We start from the raw sequence: 15,667 nt of genomic DNA, 5'->3' as shown, positions 1-15,667 counted from the left end.
CTAGAACTAGATGTACCATATGACCCAGCCATCCCACTACTGGGTATATACCCAAAGGATTATAAATTATTCTACTACAAAGACACATGCACACGTATGTTTATTGCGGCACTATTCACAATAGCAAAGACTTGGAATCAACCCAAATGTCCATCAGTGACAGACTGGATTAAGAAAATGTGGCACATATACACCATGGAATACTATGCAGCCATAAAAAAGGATGAGTTTGCGTCCTTTGTAGGGACATGGATGCAGCTGGAAACCATCATTCTTAGCAAACTATCACAAGAAGAGAAAACCAAACACCGCATGTTCTCACTCATAGGTGGGAACTGAACAATGAGCTCACTTGGACTCGGGAAGGGGAACATCACACACTGGGGCCTATCATGGGGAGGGGGGAGGGGGGAGGGAATGCATTGGGGAGTTATACCTGATATAAATGATGAATTGATGGGTGCTGACGAGTTGATGGGTGCAGCACACCAACATGGCACAGATATACATATGTAACAAACCTGCATGTTATGCACATGTACCCTAGAACTTAAAGTATAATAAAAATAAAAAAAAAAAAAAAAAGAAGACGGAACCCATTTATTCTTACATGTCTCTTTAATAACCAATGGAGCTGAGCTATTACCTGAAGCTAAAGAAATTCCAAATGATTGGATCTCAGAAGACTGGTTGAAATTTACAATGGTAAAATGGTTTATAAACATGTTTGGGTGTTCCTAAGGTTAAATGATATGCACTCTGAAATTTAAATTTTTCTTAAAAATTTTATTTTTAATTTTTATGGGTACATAATAGTTGTACATATTTAAGGAGATCTTGTGATATTTTGATAGAAGCATATAATGTGTAATGATCATATCAGGGTAACTGGGATATCCATCATCTCAAATATTTACCATTTCTTAATGTGGGGGACATTCCAAATCCACTCTTCCAGTTAAAGTATCCAATAAATTAATATAATCATTCTATTATGCTAATGAATAGATCTTATTCCTGACTGTATTTTTGTACCCACTAACCAACCCCTCCTTATCTTCTCCAGCCTCCAATAACCATCATTCTACTCTCTACCATCATAAGATCAGTGTTTTTAACTCTCACATATGAGTAATAACTTGGAGTATATGTCTTTCTGTGTATGGTTTATTTCACTTAACATAATGTCCTCTATTGTTGCTGCAGGTGACAGGATTTATTTTTTATGACAAAATAATATTCCACTGTGTCCATGTACCAAATTTCCTTTATCCACCCATCCATTAACGGACACCTACATTGATTCCGTATTTTAGCTATTGTGAATAGTGCTTTAATAAACATGGCAGTGCAGATATCTCTTTGATATACTAATTTCCTCACTTTTGGGTATATATCCAGCAGTGGGATTCCTGGATCATATGGTAATTCTATTTTTCATTTTTTTGCGAACCTCGCTACTGTTTTCCATTGTGGCTTTATTAATTTACATTCCCACCAACAGTGTCCAAGGGTTCCCCTTTCTCTGTATCCTTGCCAGAATCTGTTATTTTTTATGCTTTAGATAAAAGCCATTTTCTATACTGTCCAAAGTAATTTATGGATTCAATGCTATTCCCATCAAGCTACCATCAGCTTTCTTCACAGAACTAGAAAAAAACGACTTAAAATTTCATATGGAACCAGAAAAGAGCCCATATAGCCAACACAATCCTAAGCCAAAAAAAAAAAAAAAAACATAGCTGGAGGCATCACGCTGACTTCAAACTATGCTACAAGGCTACAGTAACTAAAACACATGGTACTGGCACCAAAATAGATATATAGATCAAAAGAAGAGAACAGAGGCCTCAGAAACAACACCACACATCTACAACCATCTCATCTTCGACAAACCTGATGAAAACCAGCAATGGGGAAAGGATTCCCTATTTAATAAATGGTGCTGGGAAAACTGGCTAGTCATATACAAAAAACAGAAACTGGGCCCCTTCCTTACACCTTACACAAAAATTAACTCAAGATGGATTAAAGACTTAAATGTAAAACCTAAAACCATAAAAACCCTAGAAGAAAACCTAGGCAATACCACTCAGGACATAGGCATGGGCAAAGACTTCATGACTAAAATACCAAAAAGCAATTCCAACAAAAGCCAAAATTGACAAATGGAATCTAATCAAACTACAGAGCTTCTGCACAGCAAAAGAAACTATCATCAGAGTCAACAGGCAACCTACAGAATGGGAGAAAATCTTTGCAATCTACCCATCTGACAAAGGTCTAAGATCCAGAATCTACAAGGAACTTAAACAAATTTACAAGAAAAAACAACCCCATCAGAAATTGAGCGAAGGAAATGAAGACACTTCTCAAAAGAAGACTTCTATGCAGCCAACAAACATATGAAAAAAAGCTCATCAACACTAGAGAAATGAAAATCAAAACCACAATGAGATATCATCTCGCATCAGTTAGAATAGTGATCATTAAAAAGTCAGGAAGCAACAGATGCTGGAGAGGATGTGGAGAAATAGGAACACTTTTACACTGTTGATGGGAGTTTAAATTAGTTCAACCATTGTAGAAGACAGTGTTGATTCCTAAAGAATCTAGAACCAGAAATACCATTTGACCCAGCAATCCCATTACTGGGTATATACTCAAAGGATTATAAATCATTCTACTATAAAGACACATGCACACATATGTTTACTGCAGCACTATTTACAACAGCAAAGACTTGGAACCAACCCAAATGCTCATCAATGATAGACTGGATGAAGCAAATGTGACACATGTACACCATGGAATACCATACAGTCATAGAAAAGAGTAAGTTCACGTCCTTTGCAGGGACATGGATGAAGCTAGAAGTCATCATTCTCAGCAAACTAACATAGGAACAGAAAGCGAACCACCACATGTTCTCACTTAAAAGTGGGAGTTGAACAATGAGAACACATGGACATGTGTGGCCTGTCAGGGGGTGGGGGGCAAGGGGAGAGAGAGCATTAGGACAAATACCTAATGAATGCAGGGCTCAAAACCTAGATGACGGGTTGATAGGGGCAGCAAACTACCATGGCACACAAATACCTATGTAACAAACCTGCATGTTCTGCACACGTATCCCAGAACTTAAAGTAAAATTAAAATTTTAATTTAAAAAAGAGCAAACCTACGAAAAAGATAAAAGCCATTTTAAGGGGTGAGACACTATCTCATTGTGGTTTTGATTTGCATTTCCCTGATGATTAGTGATGTTGAGCATCACTGTTGGCCATTTGTATGCCTTCTTTTGAGAAATGTCTATTCAAATTTTTTGCCTATTTTAAAATTATTCATTTTAAAATACTGTTTGAACTCCTTATATATTCTGGTTATTGTTTGAGCTCCTTATATATTCTGGTTATTAATCCCTTGACTACTGCATAATCTGAAAATACTCTGTCCCATTCTGTAGATTTTCTCTTCACTTTGTTGACTGCGTCCTTCTCTGTACAGAACATTTTTATCTTGATATGATCCCATTTGTCCAAACTGCTTTGGTTGCCTGTGCTTTTCAGGTCTTACTCAAGAAATCTCTGCACAGACCAATGTCCTAAAGCCTTTCCCCAATGTTTTCTTCTAGTAGTTTCATAGCTTCAGGTCTCACATTTAAGTCTTTGACCCCTATTAATTTGATTTTTGTAAATGGTGTGAGATGGGGCTCTAGTTTCATTCTTTACAATTAAAATTTGAAGTCAAATCAGATAAAAATCTTAATAGAAAGGCTGTAATTTTTAGAATAAGGAATAACACAGAATAAGACTCTAAAAATATGATTTACAGATGTAGTTTTGGAGGTGATGTTCTCATCTAGGTAATGTCTCCAGAACTCTGTAAAGTTTTCACACAAAGTAGTTAGAAATAATTAGAAGCAACATGAACTTTTATTTGGATATGGTGCAATCCTTTATTTTAATATCTGCATTTTAGTTAATTCAAGTATCTGCATTTGGTTCATTAACCAATTGTGTAATTGAAATTATTTGTTCCACTCCGCCGAATCAAAAAAAGTTACTTGACCACCTGATCAAATCCTCATTTTATTTTGAAGCAAATAAAAAATGTCATGGCCTACAGTTTAACAGTTCTTGCAGTAAACAGCAAAGACATATGTTGGGTTGACAATTTAAAATCACCAAAAGCAGATTATGGCCACTCACAGCAAATTAACAACAATTATGAACTTCCAAAGGAAATTTGCTGTACTCTGGAGTTAAAGCAGTTGTCTCCTAAATAAAACCAAACACCAATTCAGTTATACAACTTGAGCACAGTCATATTTTTTTAATAATCTTTGCCTGAGTCCCAAGTCAAAAACTATAAAAAGCTACACCAGAAGAATTATGCCAATCCCGGCACCCTTTGCCTGTTTCATCCCTGACTCTTATAGGCAAAAATTTTCCCCCAAAGTTTCTTTTTCATCCTCTAGTATTTCTTCATGCAAAAACTACAATAGGTAAATACATATTCTCATTTCCCCTGGTCTCTTATGCAAAAAAAACAAAACAAAAAAACCGACTTGCTCACAGAATGCCCTGCCACCTTTCTGAAATGAATCTCTCTCAGTTTAATTCTGATCTGTATTTTTCTTATTATGAGTAAGGAAAGGTTGTTATTATATATTTAAAGACCTTAAATTAAAAAAGCACAGCAGAATTCGCAGACAGCCCAGAGTGGGAGAAAATCTTCACAATCTACACATCCGAAAACGGACTAATATCCAGAATCTATAAAGAACTCAAATCAGCAAGAAAAAAAAATCCCATCAAAAAGTTGGCTAAGGACATGAATTAGACAATTCTCAAAAGATCTACAAATGGCCAAGAAGCATTTGGAAAAATGCTCAACATCACTAATGATCACAGAAATGCAAATCAAAACCACAATGCAATACCACCTAACTCCTACAAGAATGGGCATAATTTTTAAAAAATGAAAATATAATAGATGTTGGCACAGATGAAGTGAAAAGGGAACACTTTTCCAAAGTTGGTGAGAATGTAAACTAGTACAACTACTATGGAAAACAGCGTGGAGATCCTAAAAGCAGATCTACCATTTGATCCAGCAATCCCACTACTAGGTATCTGCCCAGAGGGGGAAAAAAAAGCCATTACATGAAAAAGATACTTGCACACACATGTTTATAGCAGAACAATATGCAACTGCAAAAATATGGAATCAGTCAATATGCCCTATATATACCACAGAATAGGAATACTACTCAACCATAAAAAGGAATGAAATAATGTTATTTGCACAACCTGAATGGAATTGAAGACTGTTATTCTAAGTGAAGTAACTCAGGAATGGAAAACCAAACATATGTTCTCACTTATATGTGGGAGCTAAGCAATGAGGATGCAACGGCATCAGAATGATACATTGGACTTTGGGGACTCGGGGGAAAGGGTGGGGGGTGGCAAGGGATCAAAGACTACACATTGGGTACAGGGTACACTGTTCAGGTGATGGGTGCACCAAAATCTCAGAAATCACCAGTAAATAACTTATTGATGTAACTAAACACCATCTGTTCCCAAAAAACCTACTGAAATTAAAACAAACAACTGATCTAAGGAGATGGTTTGGGTTTGGCTTGGTTTTTAACTAAAGCCTTGGCGCCCTCTAGTGGGAAGATGGAGCAGCCCGGCATCCATAGTGTGTGCTCTTCAGAGCTGGGTGTCGCTTTGGAATTAAGATTCTTGGGAGGCCAAGGCGGGCAGATTACCTGAGGTCAGGAGTTCTTGACCAGCCTGGACAACATAGTGAAACCCCGTCTCTACTAAAAATACAAAAATTAGCTGGGTGTGGTGGCATGCACCTGTAATCCCAGCTAAAATCCCAGGCAGGAGAATTGCTGGAACTCGGGAGGCAGAGGCTGCAGTGAGCCAAGATCACGCCACTGCACTCCAGCCTGGGTGACAGAGCAAGACTCCATCTCAAAAAGATTATTCCTGTTTCCTTTTATATTTGGGGCCAGGATTCTTTTTTTAAGTGTTTCTTATCTCCTCTGCTTGAAGGTCATATCCTTTTTATCTCCTTAAGCAAAGACAGGAGCTCTGCAGAACCTCAGGAGTGAGAACAATTATGCTTAAGACACTTTTGTTTTAGTTTAGTCCCAGACCCAGAGGAAAATCCTTCAAATTTCTTAAGTAAATCCTTAAAAGTGTAATTTACACTGGAGCAATTGACCTGGCATTTAAATAAACTGCAGCATGAGAAAAAAAAGAAGAGCATTATTAGTTTTTTCTTTTTTCGATGAACATTTTGTTTACATGTTTTGCAGGAAATGTACTTTTTGGTTTGTATGCATGAGATGCTGTAACAGTAACACACTTTCACGGCTTTCTCGTGTCCAATCCATGCGCAGTGCAATTGCAATGAACAGTCCAAGATTTTTTTTACCTTCCATCACAACCCCCCTCTTCCCCAAGGTTGGAACTCCAGTTTGTTTAATTACTTCTCCCACATTCCACGAGCTAGTGGGTAACATGGACTGCTAGTCCAAATACCCATTTACCCTAGATAAGTTAAATGAAAGGCATTATCATCCTGGTCTTTCTCTTACCAGTGTTCTCTGAAAGAAGTAGGTGATCAAGAAGACTATCTGCAGTGTCATGATTACTCAGCTTACTAAGTTCAAGATTTCTTGCTCTGCAGTCAAAGCTCATTTCAAAACTCTTTCACTGCCAATTCCAAATGGTTGACAGGTAGAAAAGGTGATGGCAGCAGTGGCCATAGTGGCCCTGAGTAAGCTGGCATAGTCAGGTTGTCAGCATGGTTCTGATATAGCAGTTAGGAAGAAATTATTTAGGCAGATAGTGAGTCCTCGGCAAGGTTTTCCTTTTAATGAAAAGCAGCCCCCAAATCATTTTATTTTCTAACAAAGAACAGCCTGTAAAATCGAGCTGTAGACATAGGCAGAAAAGCTAGAAGCTTACATAGGTAAATGATGGCACTGTCCTAGCAGGAAAAGGCTACCTGGGACCCGGCATGTTCAGAACAGCAGCTCCATCTTCCCTTCTTTCCAGCCCACATGTACAGCGAGAAGCAGACAACATGGCAGCAGCCAAGTGGAAAGTCTATTTGCAGAATAGGGTGGAGTGGTCAGCCTTCCCTGTATATTATGTAAAACATCACACCTGGTCCAACCAATTTGTGGGCCCTATGTAAATCAGACACCGCCTCCTCAAGCCTGTTTGTAAAATCCAGTGCACTCTGTAGCCAGTCTGAATTCCCATTCAGGTGCCCCTCTCTCTCACAAGAGAGAGAGAGCTGTTCTCCTTTCTTTCTTTTGCATATTAAGCCTCTGCTCCCAAACCCACTCCTTTGTGTGTCAGAAAACAATCCATTCTGCATGAAGAATGGTAAGAGCAATTAGGAACATCATAGAACGGACCAATACCACAAATCCGTTTTGAAGGATACACAGGAATTTGTAAGGTGGTCAATGAAGCCAAGAATGTCCCAGGTAGGAATGATGTGTTGTGGTTCCTAATACCTGTTCTCCAATGAACTATGCATCTTTTTCTTCATCTTTTTCATCACTGTAGTTGTCATCATCAAAACAGCTGACATTTGTTGACAGCTCACTCTGTCTCAATATGATGGGCACTGCTGGTTGGGCTAAGTTAGCACCATACCCAAGCCACTTCTCCTATGCTTTGTTACTAGAAAAGTAAACACTAGCTTTTCTAGCTTCCCTCGCAGCCTAAGATGGCCACATGACAAAATCCTCACCAATGAGATAGAAACCAGTAAAATGTTCCAAGAAGGCTTTAGTAAGGATCAATGTGGTTGGTATCATCCTTCCTGCCTCTTCTGGCTTTAAATACAGATAAGAAGTGAGAAAAATGAACTCCTACTATTTAGGGCCCTGTGAGTCTGGTATGATACTACTTAAAGCCAAACCAGTCCTATGTAATAAAGCCAGGCGTGGTGTAAGCACTTTACAAGTATTAATTAGAAGTATTTGGGTTCTCTGGATAATTACAGAGACCACTGGCACAATCTTATCAAACCAGTGATAAACTGTATTTTATCTGCTATAGGATTCTAGTAACATTCCAGTGGTCCAACACTGACTCAGTCTTCACAAGCTTTTAAACAAAACTAATGACAAGAAACAGAATAATTAACTCACAGCCTTTATTCTTTATCCTATGAAGAAAACCATACTACCTTGGAAGAAATTCTGGAATATACTGTGAAATAAGTAGAAGATAGGTCAGGAAAGACTGGCTGATTAAATGCTCATATAGTGGAGCATAAAAATGGAAGAACCTAGACTGTTTTAATAATCAAAAAAGCACAAATTACTATTTCCTTTTTGGTATGAATATTGAAGATCCAAAGTCAGAAACAGTGATATTAGTTGGGTAAATGTTTTTAAAAACGAATTCAAACAAACCTTTTGATTGTCCTGTATTTCTTCTCTCATATGTTGATTTACAGCAATTCTGGTTAGAGATCTGGAAAAATGAATACTAATATAATTGATCCTTCCTTAAATGTTTAGACCTTATCTATATAATTCAATGTAATCTAATACTCTGGATAGGAAGCTAAAAACTCCAAATGCTTGGTGACTGAAAAGTATACATTTCCATATGGTCTAATTTAGCTATCATTTGACAAAAGGATTTGGTTCAAGTGGAATGGAGGCTCTCAAAATTTCCTGTGTACTAGCTGTATGCAGTATGGATTGTCATCATTTACTATGACTTATTTTTTGAGTGAAAAAGCTGCTTTGTGTTTTGTCCAATAGAGAAATTTTTAATGAAATTACCAATGTACATGTACATGAATATATGTACATGAAGAATTTTAGTTAACCTGGGATCTTACCAGAGTAGAAATGTTCTAAAAAAACTGAAATCATGGCTTGACATTATTCACTCTTCAATTTTTTCAATTTTTTTATTAAAAAAAATTTTTTAGAGACAGAGTCTCACTCTTCTACCCAGGCAGGACTGCAGTGGCATGATCACAGCTCACTGCAGCCTCAGATTCCTGGGCTCAGGTGATTCTCCTGCCTCAACCTCTCAACTGGCTAGGACAACAGGTAAACACCACCACACCCAGCTATTTTTAAATTTTCTTCTAGAGATGGAGTCTTGCTATATTGGCCAGGTTGGTCTAAAACTCCTGGCCTCAAGTGAACCTCCTACCGCAACCTCCCAAAAGTGCTGAAATTAGAGATGCAAGTCATTGCACCCAGCCTATTCACTCTTGAAGAGTTTATAATTCACTTATAAAGATAGCAGAAATGTTTAAAATACAGTTCCTATGGACTGTATTCAACTTGATAATTCCTAAACATGGATAGCTATATATCTGTCAGTTTTATAAATAGAATTAAAACATTAAAATATTGTTAATGCAAAGTTCCGCTTTAAGGAAAACTCAAGTAGAAAGGTGTACCTTGAAACAGCCCACAGTAAGTATGTATTATTTCCTAAAGTTTGGCAGCACTGAGATAAATTACAATTAAAAATTTAATAAGGCAAATTTTTCATTTATTTAGCAAATATTTCATTTCAACATACATTTACAGATTGTCTACCAAGTGGTTTTGGAGATATGCTCAAGCCTACAATTTAGCCATTATGCAATGTTAGCATATTTTATAATTTTTTCTTAATCACAGATTAACAGCAGAGTTTTGCATCAGAACCTCTGAACAGTTATACTGACTTAACATCAACAGAGCTAATCAACTGTCTGATCAAGACTAAAGTTATTTTATTTGTATTTGATCTAATAATTTTTATAATGACCATTAATTAAAAGTATTATGGCTAAACATATATGACATTTATACACACCCATATATATTTCATGTTTTATTGTATCAATGCTGACTTCTCAAATTCTTGACTGTTTAAAGTTGACTGAAAGAGACATATCAATACATTCATTCTTAATCTGTAAATAAGGAGACAAACTCCTCTATTTCAAGGTACCACCAAAAAATTCTTGGTATCTTGTAGCCGACCATGTACTATTTATTTACTTTCAAAATTAAAGAACACATATATTGAAGATTCTGTAATTTGTACTATGAATAAATGTACAAAATAGTGTTTGAGACAATAAGAGGCATAGCAATCATTCTATGCTTAGGAAGGTATGCTAAGCTAGTAGACTGCTCTCCAGTTCCTCTCAATAAAACACTGTTGTTGCACATGCACTGCAACTTGTCACATATTTTATCTCTTTAGTATAAGCTAACTCATATTTTACTTGTTGCTAATTTTATACTCTGTCATTCCTAACCAGAATACAATTGCATCAAAGTTGTGTTATATAGCAAATTCTCATAATACATTGTAACTTGCATTGCATGCACTGGTCTCTTTAAGCTATGCAAATATATTTCCTATTGAAATGGAATATATGTTTAACGTAACATCAGTATTCATGGAAGCAGTTCAACTAGACATCCTCCTGGCACAAAAGTACTCCACACAATATTCCATGCAATTAAGACATTACCAATCATTTGGACTCTGAAAGGGTAAGAATATGATTTGGCAGTACTTTGGGCATAGATCTCCTACTTACAATAATACTTTTCATCATCCTCCATAAGGGGAAAAAAAACACTCCTTCATTATTTATTGCTTAAACAAGTTTTTCCTGTGATTACTATGTATGATTTTAGAAAAATTTTTAGGAATTTTTTTCCTATTTGCCTCTAACAAGAGTTCTTCTTTACAGTGCATACACAGATGCACGCACAAGTCAGTATTTTGCTCTAATAAAAAAAAAAAACATACATAATGAAAAGAGGCCCTGATTTCACAAAAGCTATATATACTAGAATTAACTGACACCTTCATGTTAAATGAAATCAGCTATTTTCATAAAACTTATTTAATAGAAAGAGTTCTGGCTACAATGAAACCAGTGAACTTCAACATACCTGGCTTTTATGGGGAAGTTCTGTGAAATGTCTTTCATTAATTTAATGGCATCATAAACTGGAGTGGACATTATTTGAGAAGCTGCTTGAAAACTAAGATCTGGAAGGAAAAATATTATTAAGGAATCTAGCATAATATTAGACCTTTACAGACATTTCCATGAAATTGAAATAATTGACTTAATTCTTCTTGCCAAATATTAGTATACAAACATGTTAATACTGTTACATCTGCATTTTTAAGAAGTTTTAAATGTAAAGTTATCACTTATTTCCAAATAATATAAGCTTTACACTTTTATGAATGATTAATACCTATTATTTTCACAAATTACAGTATAATTTCAAGAGAGAGATATATGAAGAGAAATGCTCTCGCACAGCTTTTTCTATACTTAAAAGAAACATATGACAAAAAGTCAAAAGAATAATGAAGAGGAATAAAAAGAGCTTTAAAGAGCCAATTCTGAAAAGACCTTTAAGAAAGCCTGACTGGGCCGGGCACGGTGACTCAAGCCTGTAATCCCAGCACTTTGGGAGGCCCAGACAGGCGGATCACGAGGTCAGGAGATCGAGACCATCCTGGCTAACACGGTGAAACCCCGTCTCTACTAAAAAACACAAAAAACTAGCCGGGCCACGAGGCGGGCGCCTGTAGTCCCAGCTACTCGGGAGGCTGAGGCAGGAGAATGGCGTAAACCCGAAAGGCGGAGCTTGCAGTGAGCTGAGATCCGCCCACTGCATTCCAGCCTGGGCGGCAGAGCAAGACTCCGTCTCAAAAAAAAAAAAAAAAAGAAAGAAAGAAAGCCTGACTGTGTTTAACTCAGTAAACAGAAACATTCACTTTCTCTCTCAACATTGTTTTACCTTTATGCTGAAATAAAATCCTAAACTTAGTATTATTTTATCTGATATAACAGTTCTATAGAAAGAAAAATGTGTATTGCTAACTGTGGTTAGTTTCAAACATGTCAGAAGAATTAATCTTAGTATTACTACTTTAAATTAAACTAAATTCTTTCATTACCTAATAGTGAGGCAGATTGTTTCTCCTTAATATTTCACTAAAGGTGGAATCCTAGTTTACCAAATACTACTAATAACTAGTTTAACACAGAAAGGCTAGTTTTATTCCTTAGTTCTCAGTGTGAAATGACGAGTCAAAGCCTATAGAGGAATGATCCTAAGATATCCTCACATGGAATGGTAGAGTCTCACAGACCAGATGATATGGTTTGGCTATGTACTCACCCAACTCTCATCTTGAAGTGTAGCTCCCATAATTCCTATGTGTTGTGGGAGGGATCCAGTGGGAGATAAATGAATCATGGGGGCAGTTTCCCCAGTACTGTTCTCATGGTAGTGAATAAGTCTCACGAGATCTGATGGTTTTATAAGGGGTTTCCCTTTTCACTTAGCTGTCATTCTGTCTTGCCTATCACCATGTAAGATGTGCCTTTTGCCTTCTTTTGTAAAGTCCCCCCAGTCACATAGAACTGTGAGTCTTAAACTGTAGAACTGTACAGTAACTTGGTATCAGTAGATACCCAAAAATGTGGAAGCGACTTTGGAACTGGGTAACCGGCAGACGTTAGAACAGTTTGGAGGGCTCAGAAGAAGACAGGAAGATGTAGGAAAGTTTGGAACTTTCTAGAGACTTTTGAACGGCTTTGACCAAAATGCTCATAATGATATGAACAATGAAATCCATGCTGAGGTGGTCTCAGATGGAGATAAGGAACTTGTTGGAAACTGGAGTAAAGGTGACTCATGCCACGTTTTAGCAAAGAGACTGGTGGCATTTTGCCCCTGCCCTAGAGATCTGTTTTGAACTTGAGGGAAACGATTTACAGTATCTGGCCAAAGAAATTTCTATGCAGCAAAGCAATCAAGAGGTGACATGGGTGCTGTTAAAAGTATTCAGCTTTAAAAGGGAAACAACATAAAAGTTCAGAAAATTTGCAACCTGCCAATGCCATAGGAAAGACAAACCCATTTTCTGAGGAGAAATTCAAGCCAGCTGCAAAAATTTGCATAGATAATGAGAAGCCAAATGTTAGTCACAAAGACAATGGGGAAAGTATCTCCAGGGCATGTCAGAGACCTTCACATCAGTCCCTCCCATCAAAGGCCTGGAGGCCTAGGAGAAAAAAATCAATTCGTGGACTGGTCCAAGGTGCCTCCTGCTGTGTGAAACCTAGGGACTCGGTGTCCTGTGTCCCAGCTGCTCCAGCCATGTCTAAAAGGGGCCAAGGTACAGCTTGGGCTGTGGCTTCAGAGGGTGCAAGCTCCAAGCCTTGGTAGCTTCCACGTGGGGTTGAGCCTGTGGAAGTACAGAAATCAAGAATTGGGGTTTGGGAATGTCTGCCTAGATGTCAGAGGATGTATGGAAATGCCTGGATGTCCAGATAAAAGTTTGCTACAGGGGTGGGGCCCTCATGGAGAACCTCTGCTAGGGCAGTGAGGAAGGCAAATGTGGAGTTAGTGCAGCCATACAGGGTCCCCACTAGGGCACTGCTTAGTGGAACTGTGAGAAGAGGGCCACCGTCCTCCAGATCCCAGAATGATAGATCCACTGACAGCTTGCACCCTGTGCCTGGAAAAGCCACAGACACTCAATGCCAGCCTGTCAAAACAGCTAGGAGAGAGGTTGTACCCTGCAAAGCCATGGGACAGAGCTGCCCAAGACCATGGGAACCTACCTCTTGCATCAGCATGACCTAGATGTGAGGCATGGAATCAAAGGAGATCATTTAGGAGTTTTAAGATTTGACTGCCCTGCTGGATTTCAGACTTGCACGGGGCCATTAGCCCTTAAATTTTGGCCAATTTCTCCCATCTGGAATGGGAGATAAATGGCTATATTTATCCAATGCCTGTACCCCCAGTGTGTCTAGGAAGTAACTAACTTGCTTTTGATTATACAGGCTCATAGGTGGAAGGGACTTGCCTTCTCTCAGGTGAGACTTTGAGTTAATGTGGAGTTTTGAGTTAATGCTGAAATGATTTAAGACTTTGGGTGACTGTAGGGAAAGCATGATTGGTTTTGAAATGTGAGGACATGAGATTTGGGAGGGACCAGGGGTAGAATGATATGGTATGGCTGTGTCTTCACCCAAGTCTCATCTTAAATTGTGGCTCCCATAATTCCCACATGTTGTGGGACAGACCCAGTCAGCGGGAGATAACTGAATCATTGGTCGGGGTGGGGGGCAGTTTCCCCAATACTGTTCTCACGGTAGTGAATAAGTCTCACAAGATCTGATGGTTTTTCAAAGGGTCTCCCTTTTCACTTGGCTCTCATTCTCTCTTGCCTGCTGCCATGTAAGGCATGCCTTTCACCTTCTGCCATGATTGTTATGCCTCCCGGCCATGTGGAACTGTGAGTACATTAAACTTCTTTTTCTTTATAAATTACCAGTCTTGAATGTATCTTTATCAGCAGTGTGTAAATGGACCAACACTCCATGCTTCAAATTCTAGTTCTATCAAAAACTAGCTGAGTAACTTTAAACAGAATATCCTCAACCTGAACATGTTTCCAGTCCCCAGTACTGCAGTGAAACTACTGTCAGTGCTCACTAGTATCTCCTGATTGCCAAACACAATGACATTTTTAGTATTTATCTTACTTACTAGGTTCTTTTTGCAATAGGATCATTTCATGAAAATAAAAAGTACTGGTCATTTTCTCTTTCTTAAGAATCTATTTCCTTCAGCTTGTATAATGTGCTCTCCATTTCTCATCATTCCATCATGTCTTCCTTAGGACTTTTACTTTCTACATGTGGATGAATACCAGGGCACTCTCCCTGTTGCACTGATTTTGCTAAGATTTTCAACTTTTGAAATCCTCTCTGTTTAGCTTAAGGACAGGATACTCACCCCACCACTGAACCTAACCATTTGGATATCTTACAATGACTTTAAATCAACCTTTCAACACTAGTCTCATTATTTCTGAGTCCCATATTCAGCCCCAAAGCCAGGTTACATGTTTTATATATTCTCTCTACTCAGGCTCAAGCTAGAAATTCTACAATTACCTTTGACTCCTTTTCACCTTCTAAATATCTATATGTCTTCTACCACTATTTCAGTAATGTCTAACTAGATTTCTTGCTTTTAGTACATTCAAATACATCTTACACAGACACTAGGGAGTCAACTAGAAGTAAGCTGACTATGCATACTCTGCTTAAAGGCCTTCAAAAACACCCCATCACTTACAATCTTCTAAATAAAGGGCCCCTTAGAGAACATTTTGAAGGAGGCTTAAAACATAATTATAATTTTTAAAAAGTGCTAAAATAGAGACATTAAAAAAACTAAAAATAATTGAGGATACTAGAAAGAGACTATCTGAAATTATGGATTTGGAAACATAAGCTCTATTGGAACTTAGAGAAGAGCTTTACAAACCATGCTAAGGGGTTTAAACTTAATACATTTAATGGATGTGCATGAAATCAGTCCTTAATGATGCAAATGACTTGGCTAGCTAGTCCTATCAACCCCTTCTTACACTCAAGTCTTTCCAGAAGTATTTGCCTTGGAAAAACAGAACTTTCTCAGATAAGAGGACTGCATACTTTGTTTGCCCTCTGCATCTATTCTTTCCTGCTCCGGGCCCCCAAAAGGCAGGCTTATCTGAACTGCATCAATAAGCTCCCTTGCCCTCAGATT

At 37.9% G+C, this 15,667-nt stretch overlaps 1 protein-coding gene across 1 annotated transcript in view; it reads right to left on the bottom strand.

The window, feature by feature from the left end:
* UGGT2 (UDP-glucose glycoprotein glucosyltransferase 2) overlaps positions 1-15,667 on the bottom strand; it is a 586,709-nt gene that overhangs the window by 513,103 nt on the left and 57,939 nt on the right. Inside the window, exons 9-10 of the mRNA XM_031934986.1 lie at positions 10,982-11,081; positions 8,465-8,525 (exon numbers count right to left, since the gene is read on the bottom strand). Of these exons, the coding sequence (XP_031790846.1) occupies positions 8,465-8,525; positions 10,982-11,081 (161 nt within the window). The remainder of the gene's footprint in view (positions 1-8,464; positions 8,526-10,981; positions 11,082-15,667) is intronic.

The sequence above is a fragment of the Piliocolobus tephrosceles genome, chromosome X (genome assembly GCF_002776525.5).
Source record: "Piliocolobus tephrosceles isolate RC106 chromosome X, ASM277652v3, whole genome shotgun sequence".
Lineage (NCBI taxonomy): Eukaryota > Metazoa > Chordata > Mammalia > Primates > Cercopithecidae > Piliocolobus > Piliocolobus tephrosceles.
The sequence above is the reverse complement of the archived record's forward strand: the minus strand, read 5'-3'. Positions and strand labels throughout refer to the sequence as shown.